The sequence below is a fragment of the Lolium rigidum genome, chromosome 5 (assembly GCF_022539505.1).
Source record: "Lolium rigidum isolate FL_2022 chromosome 5, APGP_CSIRO_Lrig_0.1, whole genome shotgun sequence".
NCBI lineage: Eukaryota > Viridiplantae > Streptophyta > Magnoliopsida > Poales > Poaceae > Lolium > Lolium rigidum.
Genome location: NC_061512.1, coordinates 692985 through 704741, shown reverse-complemented (window position 1 = coordinate 704741; position 11757 = coordinate 692985). Strand labels below are relative to the sequence as shown.

Here is an 11757-nt window from a genome sequence, read left to right as displayed (position 1 = left end):
AAACTTCTATAATACCAACTTTCATTTTATTACTCTAAAGAAACCTTCTTCTAATATGATGTACATAGGGGCAGGTGATCGATGAATCCCCTATCTTTTCACTGAGCAATCATGTGTGCTAGCGCGGAAAGCTCTACTAATTAAGATTTTCTAAGTCTCAATCTACGGTGGATAAATAAAGCTTTATACAAAGATAATTGGTGCATATGTCCACACAAAAATGTTCTACTATTCCGATTTTGAGCTTTTTCAAATCAAATGGAGTAGTTCAGATTTGGATATAACTAGGATATTTAGCTCTACCAATATACACATCAGGGTCATATTCAGCTCCTTATTTTTATTTGATGTAGATAGTATAGCTAAAAGAATGATCCTATCTCTATTTAGCCTTTTTTTTTCGAACATCACCGTGAATGAGCGAAAACACGAGTCTCTCCTACACCCTTGCCATGGTCCATTGTGCTAGTGCACACACACCGCTAGATTAATATGGACAAATTTAGTGTGGCGACCTGTTGTGTCCTACTCATTAAAAATTTAATATCCAAAAATGAAATGGATAGCAGTTGTGGCCCATTTATTAAAAAATTTAATCCCAAATTCATAGCATGCTTCTATCTGAAAGGCCAGTGTATAGAACACCATATTAGCGGCAAATATGGGGATTCGTCATTTATATTAGAGGAGCAAGAATTGAGAGAGAATTTCCGATGGAATACTTTTTTCGATGGAATTGGCCTATTGATGCAAAGGCCGGAGATCATCCATTTCCCAAAAATAATACCACTAGAGAAGTGTGGGATATAGAATTAGCCATGCAAATTGTACTCCAAGTCGAGTAGTATATATCATATAGAATTACTCCGTATCGAATACTATATTCTAACAAATCAAAAAGATTATGTACTCCCTAGATGTACTTATTTCATAAAAATCAAAGGAGCTCTGAAACTTCAGATTGGAAAAGACCAATGCTCGTTTTTTTTTGAATAACAGCAGGAGAGCTGCTGTGTTCATTTCAATAGAAGGGTTGATTTACAAAGAGGAAGGCCCTAGAGACGGGTGGCTTCCGAGAAAAGGAAAAGGTGTACAAATCAACCGGGATCAAAAGGTGTCCCTCCTACCTGGATAACAAGAGGAATGGGTGCACCTGCCATTCTCCAGACATCTACCTCCTCTAAGGTTTTCACTATCATTGCGCTTGCCGGCATTTCTTTCTTCTCGAAAATACGTCTGTTGCGTTCTTTCCAAATCTCCCAACAGACAAGGTTGACTAGTGTTACCACAGTTTTACGTCGCTCCTTGGGTAGCGTCCCTACTAGGCCTCTGTACCAACTTTGGAAGTTGTGGTACGTATTGGTCCAAGAGTTGGGCTTCATCTCATCGTGGCTAAGCTTAGTAGCCACAGCTGACCATACCTTCAAGCTATATGGGCATTCGGTAAACAGGTGTGTAGTTGTTTCAAGGTTCCTTCGACATAGGGGGCAGAAATATTCATTCTCCCAGCGGCGTAGCAGCAATTTATCAGCCGTTAAGACGCGATCAAGCATTAAGGTCCATATGAAGAACTTGCATTTAGCGGGTGCCCAACTTTTCCAGATGATCTTTTTGTAATCCGTGTTTACGGCGCCAATGAATTGCAGTAGGTACGCAGATTTGGTCGTGTAGTAGTCCTTGCTTCCGAAGGTCCATGAAATCTCATCCGGGGTGTCTGTCAGACGGATACCGTCGAGAAGGATCTCCATTCGCAGCAGTTCATCGGAGTGACGGATATCCAGAGAGAAACGCAGGTCCATCAACCATTTCCTATCTTTGAGCGCCTCACAAACCGTTCTGTTTTTTCTGACTGCAATCTTATAGAGTTCCGGTGCAATTTCTTTCGGGGACAGATCATATAGCCATTTATCAGTCCAAAAAATTGCCGTTTGGCCATTTCCAATCGTTATTTTGGTTGCAGCATCGAATAAGGCACGGTCTTTGGCGGTGGAAGGGATATGCGTGTGTGACCAAGTCTTGTTGGGGCATTTCCATTTTTGCCACAGCCATCTAAGACGAAGTGCCCTTCCAAAAGAATCTATGCAATGGACACCTAGACCGCCAAGGTGTTTTGGTCGACAAACTGTTTTCCAATTCACTCTGCATTTCCCACCGTTGCAAGAGGCTTCCCCCGCCCAAAGCCAAGCTCTTCGGCGTTTATCAAATTCTTTCTTTACCCATGGTGGCATCTCATTTATGCTCATCATGTAGACCGCCAAGGAAGTTAGCACCGAGTTTAGCATCTCCAATCTCCCGGCCTTGCTCATGAGGCGTGCTTTCCAAGTAGCCAAGTGTCGATCCATCTTATCGAGAAGTTGTTGCCAATCTGCCTTGGTAAGTTTCTTAACGGATAACGGGAGCCCCAGGTACATGCATGGAAAGCTGGATACGCCAATCCCGGCGGAGTTGGCAAGCCCCTGGACATTGATGTTCTGGCAGCTGATAGGCGTTATTGAGCTTTTGGTGAGGTTTGTAACCAGCTCGGTAGCCCGGCCGAAGGCGAGAGGATCTCTCCCAGCCCGGTGATATCTTGCTGTGTGGGTTTGATGAACAGTGCCACGTCATCGGCGTAGAAGGATGCCCTAAAAGTACAGCGCTTGCCTTGTAGTTTGGAGAGGACCCCTGCTTCTGTGGCGATTTCAAGAAGGCGGTGTAAGGGCTCAAGGGCAAGGTCGAAGAGGAAAGGTGACAGGCAGTCGCCCTGTCGAAGCCCTCGCCTGTGCTGAATTATTCCGCCGGGTACTCCATTAACCAACACTCTTGAGGAGGTCGAGCGAAAGAGGAGCGAGATCCAATTCCTCCATCTCGACGGGAAGCCTCTAGCTTCCAACATATCAATGATGTATGTCCAGGAAACGGTGTCGAAGGCCTTTGCAATGTCCAACTTGAGAAGCAAGGTTGGTGTTTTGGTTTTGTGAAAGTGTTTGGCCACGTTTTGCACATATAGAAAGTTGTCGTGAATGTTCCTCCCGCTGATGAAGGCGCTTTGACACGGCGAAATCAGCTCATCAAGGTGAGGTTTTAGACGTTGAGCCAGAATTTTGGAGACCAGTTTTCCAAAAGCATGAATCAGGCTGATTGGGCGGTAGTGCTTCATCTGGGAGGGTTGTTCTGTTTTAGGCAGAAGGATAACAAGGGCCGTGTTTAGCTTATGGAATGAAGTGTCGTTGAGGGTGTGGAACTTGTTTAAGGCCCGCAATAGGTCTTCCTTTATGATATTCCAAGATGTTCTGAAGAAACCCCGTAAAAACCGTCGAGACTGTGCGCCTTGTCGGCCGGTGTGTCGAAGACAGACCGCTTTAGCTCATGCTCGGTAAAGGGAACATCGAGGTCGGACAGGTCCGGTTTTGGCAGTATTAAGTTGAGTCCAATCGAAGCGGTCGGTGCACTCGGACCGTTGTGCCCATGATAGCATCCATGTGACGGAAGATCGTCTCTTCGAGCTCGTTGGGGTTTGTGGCGATGCCGCATTCGGATTGCAAGGACTGAATTCTGTTTTTCTCGTTTCCGGTGTGAAGCGCGAGAGTGGAAGAATTTGGTGTTAGCATCGCCTAGTCTTAGCCATTTTATTCTTGCTCTTTGCTTGGCTTTTATCTTGTTGATGACGGCTAGGCCTACGGCCCTTGATTTTAGCTGTGTTCTGAGCCTATTTTCTCCCGGAGTCAACAATCTTGTTTCTTGCGCCGTGTCGAGTCTGAGCATTATTTCTTGGCCAATTAGCATCTGTTTTCTGATGTCTCCCACATAGTTCTTTGCCCAAGTTTTTAGGTCTTTGGCCAATCTTCTCAACTTAAAATCTAGGATCGCAAAGGCATTGGTCAGCCTACAAGGGGTATTCCATGATTGTTGCACTATCGTGCTATAGCCTTCCAGTAACTGCCAAAAACTTTCGAAGCGGAATCTCGGCGGCACTCTGACGGTGACGTCTTGTACTAACAGAAGAGGACAGTGATCAGACATGGAAGAGGCTTGTGGCAGCAGTTTGGCTGCGTGAAAAAGGTCATCCCAATCATTATTACAGAAGGCACGGTCCAGACGCACTAGGGTCGGGTCACTCTGTTCGTTGCTCCAGGTGTACCTCCTTCCAACAAGCTTAATCTCCCTGAGATAGCTAGTCTCAACCGCATGCTTGAACCTCCGCATCCATGTTCTGTTGACCCTTCGTTTGTTCTTGTCTTGATCATGTAAAATGAGGTTAAAATCGCCTATGACCAACCAAGGACCCGTAATCTGGGCGTGTAGGTCTGTAAGCTCACGAAGAAAGGCTAGTTTGCGTTCGTCATCGGCAGGCCCATATACTGTTGTGAGTGTCCATGATAGGTTTGATGTGAGGTCTGTGAGTTTGACCGTGATGGAAAAGCTTGCGATACGCACAACCTGAGCATGGAAAGTATCCTCGTTCCAGAAGAGAAGTATACCTCCACGAGTGCCAACAGCTGGTAGCTGTGCACACCCTTTGAGCGTTTGCCCGGCAATATCAGTCTTTTCAGTAATCTGTGATTAAACCAATCTTGGATTCTTGGATGCATAGGATGGAGCATGAAGACGTTACAGAAAGATCACGCACAACTGAACGGCGAGCGCGGTCGTTCAGACCTCTTACATTCCAATTTAACAATTTAAGTTGTGTTATCATAGTAACGATGACGACAATGATTAACACAGTACACGAAGTTTTTCGTTGACATACAGACATCTAGCAGGAGCGGACGGCGTCGCCGACTACCGGTAAGGGCGATGCTGGGCCAGCTCTGCCCTACATGACTAAGACATCTACTTTGCTTGAACGGGCGGTTTCGCCGGCTACAGGTAAAGGCGAGCACAGCCCAATCCAGCACTAGGGACTCATGACGGGCGAAACAGGGGCAGCTAACACAACAGTGACGAGGATGACATGGTTGCATAATCCATTGGGGAGGATCGACGTGCACGGACCGTGCTGGGTCTCAAGCTGCGTATGGCGACTCCGACAGGAGTTCGGACATGTCACGCTCGGGTAGGGTGAAGTTGGGACGTCCCGACACTTCGGCCAAAGTTGCCAGCCCTTGCAGATTGGCAGGTGAAAGCGGCCGGCGAAAAGGGCCAGGTATTGGGCGAGCACCTCGTCCGTGAAGTCCTCTTCACATTGGATTAGACCAAGCTGCTTGCAGGCCGCCATCTGGGATTTTCTGGTGGTCATCATGGTGGATGCTTTGGTTGCTGGTCGCTCACTTCGACGAGAGGAGGTGGCCATCTGGAAGATCTTCTTTGACTCTGTCTTCTTCCGCCTTGAGCTGTTCGTTGGGAAGCCGAGTAGGGAAGGGGAGAACATCCCCATAAGCTTGTTCATGATGCCGGTCTTTGGGTCGACATGCATCTCTCGCAACCTTTGAGGTGACTTCGTCCATCGGTCCCGGTCCTTGCAGCTCGGTGCCTCCTGTTTCGGTTCCGCTACGCTCCTCATCCGTGAGTGCTGGCCCGCACAGCCTCCGCCTCTCGAGTGCCCTTAGTGCATTGGACTTCAAGGTGACCTCAAATAGCCGTTCGTCGTCAAGATCCGACGACAGCTCGGTGGTGATGGGTGCCGCCGTTGAGCCTCAGTGCCGGCCTGTTGGCCACTTTGTTGTTGTGGCTTTGCGAAAATATCTTGGAGTTGCCAACCAGTTGACACCGGCTCCAGGAGGGCGCAAAACTCGCTGATCTCGTACACGGTCCTCTCTTTGATCGGTGTTCCGATCCTCTGATCAATCAATCTCTGGCCCTGCTCCTCGCCGCTTGGTCCAAACGGACGATCCTCGCGTGCCGATGAGGCCGGGATGGGGCTCCGCTTCCCGTGTGCCATGCCGGTTCTGCATGGAGTGCATCGTCGGGACATGGTCGCCGGAACGCTCCTCGGCCGGATCGGCCCAGCTATTCAGGCCCATCAAGCCGGGCATGGCTCGTGGCACCATCTCCGCAATATTGGCGGACCGGCGAGTCTTCGTAGGCGTTTGCCTCCCCGCCGGTGCTTGGCCTTCGAGAGCGCTGCCCATGGAATCTGCGGCGAGGGTGGCGCCGGCATGCCGTTGGTGCCGATGTCGAAGTGTTCGGTGCTAGGGGAGCACGACATGTAGTGACCGTTGTCGAGCCCCGGTTGTGGAGATACTTGCATTGGGCCGGCCGAGCACCCGTGGCGGTCGGCCCCTGGAGGAGGTGAAGGAGTGGAGCCCATGGCGTCGCTACCCTCCGGCGTGCGCGACTGGCTTCTGCGGCGGCGAGGAGTGCGCTCCAGAACTGGTGGGAGGATCAGCGGGCGCGGGTCAGAGCGCACGAACTCCTCCAAGACAGCTTTGGTGTTTGCTGTCCTAGCAGCATGCACCGCGGGCGGGCTTCTAGAGCGATGACGGGAGGAACCTCCACGGCGGCGGTGGTCAGGCGATCGCGAGGCGCGCCTGTCCGGGCGGTCCCCGCCGTGACGTGAGTGCTGGCCGCCGGGATTCCAACGCGAGCTTCTCCATCGCCGCCACGGTCACCACCGTGGCGGCTACTACGACGTTCCCCGCGTCGTCCCTCGCGGTCGCGGTCGTCGCGCCGGTCTTCACCGGCCGTCGTCGCGGCGGTGGTTTGAGGGACCTAGGCGGTCCCGTCCCGGCCGTCGTCTTGAGCCAACCGCGTTGTCCTTGGTGCCGAACTCCCACTCACGCCTTGTCTTGTTTGGCCAAGCATAGCCGCGTTTGCGGCGGCTTTCGTCGAGCGGAGAGTAGTCGATGACCGTGTCCAGGTGAATGAGGACACGTACAGCAGGCCCATCCCTTCCTTCTTCGGCCGGGAGTCCCTTCTGGCAGGTCCGCCCGTCCGACGGCCGGCCTGTCGAGGATCGAGTGCGCCTTGACGCAGGGAATGAGGTCAGGGTCCAAGGACCACACCCAAGCGAAGAGGGCGGCGGTGTTGTCCTGCAGCACCGAGCGCTGCTCGATACGGTCCAGCCTCGCAGCCGCCTCCGAGAACAGCCTTTGACAGGTTGTCCTCATCCCGCCATGCATTGAGAGGCGGGCACTCGAGGGCGACACGGCGGTAGTAGCGCCGGGTTTGCGGCCTCCCCGCTCGCCGTCGGCGACCAGGTGGTGAGCGCCATCGCACCCCTCCGTAGCGGCACGCAGCCCTCGCTCCAAGGCCATGTCACGCTGCCACGGGTAAGAGAACTTGACGAGGAAGTCGTCCGGGTATGAAGCGGAGACGTGGATGTCGTCCCACTCGAACCCGAGCTCGTCCCGGAGAGCCTTGGCAATCGACTTCGTGCCGATGTTGAGCCTTGGGTCGGAGATGAGGATGGCAAGGTGGGTGCGCCTCATATCGGTGGCCGCCCTCTCCATGGCGGGGGTGCTGATGGAGAGACCGAAAACCTCATCCGGCCCGTTGGATGGGTGGCTCGGTGAGTGCGCCATGCTTGGAGCAGCCCGGCGCGAGGGAGCGCCGGCCAAGCCGCGGCGCTTGCCCGCAATCGACCGGCGTATCTTGTCGGTGGTGGAGGCGGTGGGGCAGCTTGAACGAGGACCTTCTTGGTGGTGCGGCCTACGACCAATGTGACCCGGCTTCTTACACACGATGCGGTGGATTTGCCCGGTGCAGCTTGCGGACGAAGTGGAAGGGCGACAAGCAGACGAAGCGCAGCCCTTTGTAGCGGTTGAGGCTTGGCGGTGGCTGGTTCTTCCTTGAATGCTCAAGCCGGCGTCCGGCCTTGCCTTCCACTCGAAGGGGAAGGAGTAATTTTTCGCCACCGTAACTTGGGACGGACATCTTGCCACTTTTCTTCGTATATGTTGATGCTCTCCCTTCCCGGGATCCGCCGGATCTCCCAAAGGGGCAACGATGATGGACCGCAGGCGGGGTGGTGCATGACCGACTCCGTCCACCGCCGGTAAGTGTGGGTTGCCGCGCGGCGACGGCAGCGCGCGGACCGGTCTATCGCCCGTCTTGAGCGGCGGTGGAGGCGGCGGGGTCTCGGTGGAGGCGCCGTCCGCCGGATCTAGCGGCGTAGGCCTCCGGGGAGGCGGAGAGGTAGGCACCGCGCGCGGCAGGCGGCCATGAAGTCGAGGCAGACGCCCTTGAAGGCGAGCCAGAGGCCAGCGCAGCGGCCCGGATCTCCCGGCTTTGGCAGCCTCCGGCGGACGCCGCGGCGATCTCTGGCGTGATGGAGCCGAATCGGAGGTCAAAGCCTATGGGAGGGTAGGTGCTGTAGTCTGCAGCCGGAGCGATGGGCAGCGCGGAGGAGGGGGATGCGCGATTTGGGGTGGCCGCCCCGGCCTGGATCGACCGAGGCGCTTTGGTGGGCATGGGTGGCTCTCTCTCACAGAGATATGATTTAGGCCAAGTACCGCAAGTCAGACCAATGCTCGTTACCAACGGCGGAGGATGTATTACAACGAGGTACCGATTTCAACGCTAGTTGTACCGAGAAGGATGAACCTAGCCCGAAAGCTGACCAGAAGGCGCCTAGAAATCATCGATGGTGGCGATCGATGCCCTCGCCAAACCTAGAATCCACGGTATCTGCATCCAACATATTTTTAGCCGAGGTGCAAATAGATCTACCAATGGGAATCTGGGCAACCCGTACAATTATTCCAAGAGGCGCAACAGCAGGTAGGGCCCATGCAAGTTTCCCCGTTTCCTAGCCCGGGCCCGCCACACAAGCAGGTACGGAGCGCCCCCTCACGGCCCAGATGGGCCTGGCTACACTGGACGCGAACAAAACAGCTGACGTAATCCATGACAATTCGGTTCCTGCTAGCTGGCCCTACTGTACATCCCACCGCTCACACGTCGCATCGCCCATCCGATTCTCGACACGTGGCGTCCCGGCCCATCTCCGGTCAACTGGCCGCGCCGCACAACTTGCACGTGCCCTCCCCTCGACACGCGTCGGCCCGCTCCGTTCTATATGACTATATATAGGAGCTGGTACGGCGGCGAGATGTTCCATTCCAAACCTTCCCCAGCCAGCCAGCCGCCATCAGTGAGCTTCCCAATCCCAGCGACCAAAACGTACCGGCGATCAACAGCGCGACAGTCGACAGATCTTCCGAGCTAATCCCCGTACGCGAATGGACTTGGGCGGAGGTGCGATTGAGCTGCCCCCCGGCTTCCGGTTCCACCCCACCGACGACGAGCTTGTCAACTACTACCTGTGCCGCAAGTGCGCCGGCCTGCCCATCGCCGCGCCGGTCATCACCGAGGTCGACCTCTACAAGTTCGAGCCCTGGAAGCTGCCGGAGAAGGCGGCCGGCGGGGGCCAGGACTCCAAGGAGTGGTACTTCTTCTCGCCCCGCGACCGCAAGTACCCCAACGGGTCCCGCCCCAACCGCGCCGCCGGGACCGGGTACTGGAAGGCCACCGGCGCCGATAAGCCTGTCGGATCCCCGCGCGCCGTGGCGATTAAGAAGGCGCTTGTGTTCTACGCCGGCAAGCCCCCCAAGGGTGTGAAGACCAACTGGATCATGCACGAGTACCGCCTCGCCGATGTCGACCGATCCGCCGCCGCCAGGAAGAAGACCAACAACGCTCTCAGGGTAAACATACCGACCGCCCCGGCTCTCTTCTTCTTTTGTCGATCTTGTGTGTTGTTGATGATGATTCAGTGTTCTTGCCCCCATTTCTTCTTTTAGCAAGGGATTACTATTGATTAAGTTTACTAAAATAATCAGCCAAGAAAATCTTTCTTGAAATAGCAAGTTGGTGCTTTTAAAAAAGGTGAATTTGTTAGGTCCATGGGCAGATGAAAAAGAAGAGGACAAGTTGCAGCACGCTCAAGTTGTCCTTTTCGTCACAGCCTGTAGTTTGCCAGCGACATGCGGAAAGCTAATTGCGGCGGTCCCTCGCATGTCGTCACGGCTCACGCACTGCGGGATAGAGACAACGGCGCCAGCCTCACCGCCGCCAATCTCGCGTAAAATAGCTTTAATTGATTGATTTTATTTATCTCCATGGATCGCGATCGCTGACGAGCCTTTTCTTTGATCCTGCAGCTGGACGACTGGGTGCTCTGCCGAATCTACAACAAGAAGGGCGTCATCGAGCGGTACGACACCGTCAACGACGAGCCCAAGCCGGCCGCCGCGCCGCCGTCCGCCAAGAACCCGCGGGCCGCGCACTACCCCGTGGTGCCGGCCATGAAGATCGAGCTCTCCGACTACGGCTTCTACCAGCACCCCTCGCCGCCGGCCACGGAGATGCTCTGCTTCGACCGGTCCGGGTCGGCGGACCGGGACTCCGACCCCCACTCGCTGCCGCTGCTCCACACCGACTCCAGCTCCTCCGACCGCGCGCAGCACTCGCCATCGCCCGACTTCCCCAGCGACATGGACTACGCCGAGAGCCCGCACCCCGCAGCCGCCTGTGGCGCCGGCGGAGGCTGGCCGGGCGACGATTGGGGCTGCGCGGACGACGGCTTCGTCATCGACGAGTCCCTCATCTTCGACCAGCTCTCGCCAGCCGGTTTCGGCTTCGACCGCGACGCGGGAGCGTTCGGGGACATGCTCGCCTTCCTTCAGTAACCATTCTGAACCAAGGCAGCACCATTCTGAACGAAGGCAGCACCATCCGCAGAAGAGAAACAGCCGCAGCGATTCCTCCTACTCCTAGCCCACTAACATGTTCGTCAGGTCTCGTGTAATTCGGCTCAGCGAAACTGACCGATTACCAGTCTAGTAGGTGACTAATTAGCCGTGCAAGCTTCCCCAAAACCCATGGCGGATCAGAGAAACTTAGTGAGGATTTAACCCCGCACACGGATCTCGCTCGACAGGCTCCGGTGCACAGTTTTCCCCACCGTACATACCAGGTGTTACTGTTAACCCTGTCAGGTTTTGAACTGGCATTTGGTAGCTTTGGTACAAGCATCATTCATTTGTACCAGGCCCCCCTGCCCCTGCTCTTCCCCTTGGACATAGCAAAGCATGCATGGTAGGTGATGTTTCGTCGTCAATTAGGTGTTAGCTAGCCGTCGTGTAATGTAGCCGGTCAACTTTTGTTGTGTTACTACTTAGCTGAGATGCCTATCTGGCAGATTCAAAATTAGAGGTCAAACAAAAAAATAGAGGGGACAAGTTTTGATTCGAGGGGCTATGGATTGTGTTGTGTAGCTTAGAGTAGAATTGGTTCGGGTTCCTTTTCTTTTTCTTCAGAGGACTTGGTTCAGTCTTACAGGTTTAGGGTTTTCAGGTGTCATGTAATTGCAGAAGAGGGTGTGATTGTGTTGCTTTCAGAGTGGTCTCTAGCGTGACCTGGAAAGCCAATTTTGTAATGCAATTATCGTAATTATTATATTAAAAGGTCGTGTCAATTATATAATTGTATAGTTCAACTCTTTTTTCCTTCTTTGCGCATCTTATTGCTGATGATGCTTGCTTGCACAGTTGCACGACTGAATAAGATGACAGGGAGAGGCTACTGGTCTGGTAGCCTTCTGCTCTCGGTGATGTGGATCTGCTGCTGCTGGTGCTCAATCCATTCGTGCAACTTGGTGGACAGACGTCATGCATGAATAACACTTTTGAACTATGAAAAGCAGCATAATGTGTCATGCATTCCCCTTTTGGTTGTTGCTGGATGCCTTGCTGACAAACAGATATGTCTCAATGCTTCATATAAAGTCTTGGCATGTTCTCTAAAATCCTTACAAATAAGGTGTACAAGTTTTTTCAGAAATAGGACAGAAAAAATCTTCAGAATTTGCAAATAAGGGTTTTGCTCGAGTTTTAG

General features: G+C 53.5%; 1 protein-coding gene across 1 annotated transcript; it reads left to right on the top strand.

Moving 5' to 3' along the window:
- The first annotated feature begins 8993 nt into the window (after positions 1-8993).
- Positions 8994-11341, top strand: LOC124653155 (NAC domain-containing protein 71-like). The gene is made up of 2 exons (XM_047192220.1): positions 8994-9566; positions 10023-11341. Exons 1-2 carry the CDS (start codon positions 9102-9104, stop codon positions 10548-10550), a joined length of 993 nt encoding a protein of 330 aa, XP_047048176.1. The 5' UTR covers positions 8994-9101; the 3' UTR covers positions 10551-11341.
- Positions 11342-11757: the final 416 nt, after the last annotated feature.

Bases quoted from the DNA above. Each gene is read 5' to 3' on its own strand.
- LOC124653155 (XM_047192220.1), top strand. From the start codon at position 9,102: ATGGACTTGGGCGGAGGTGCGATTGAGCTGCCCCCCGGCTTCCGGTTC. The intron at 9,567-10,022 runs GTAAACATACCG...TTGATCCTGCAG, and splicing joins AGACCAACAACGCTCTCAGG to CTGGACGACTGGGTGCTCTG.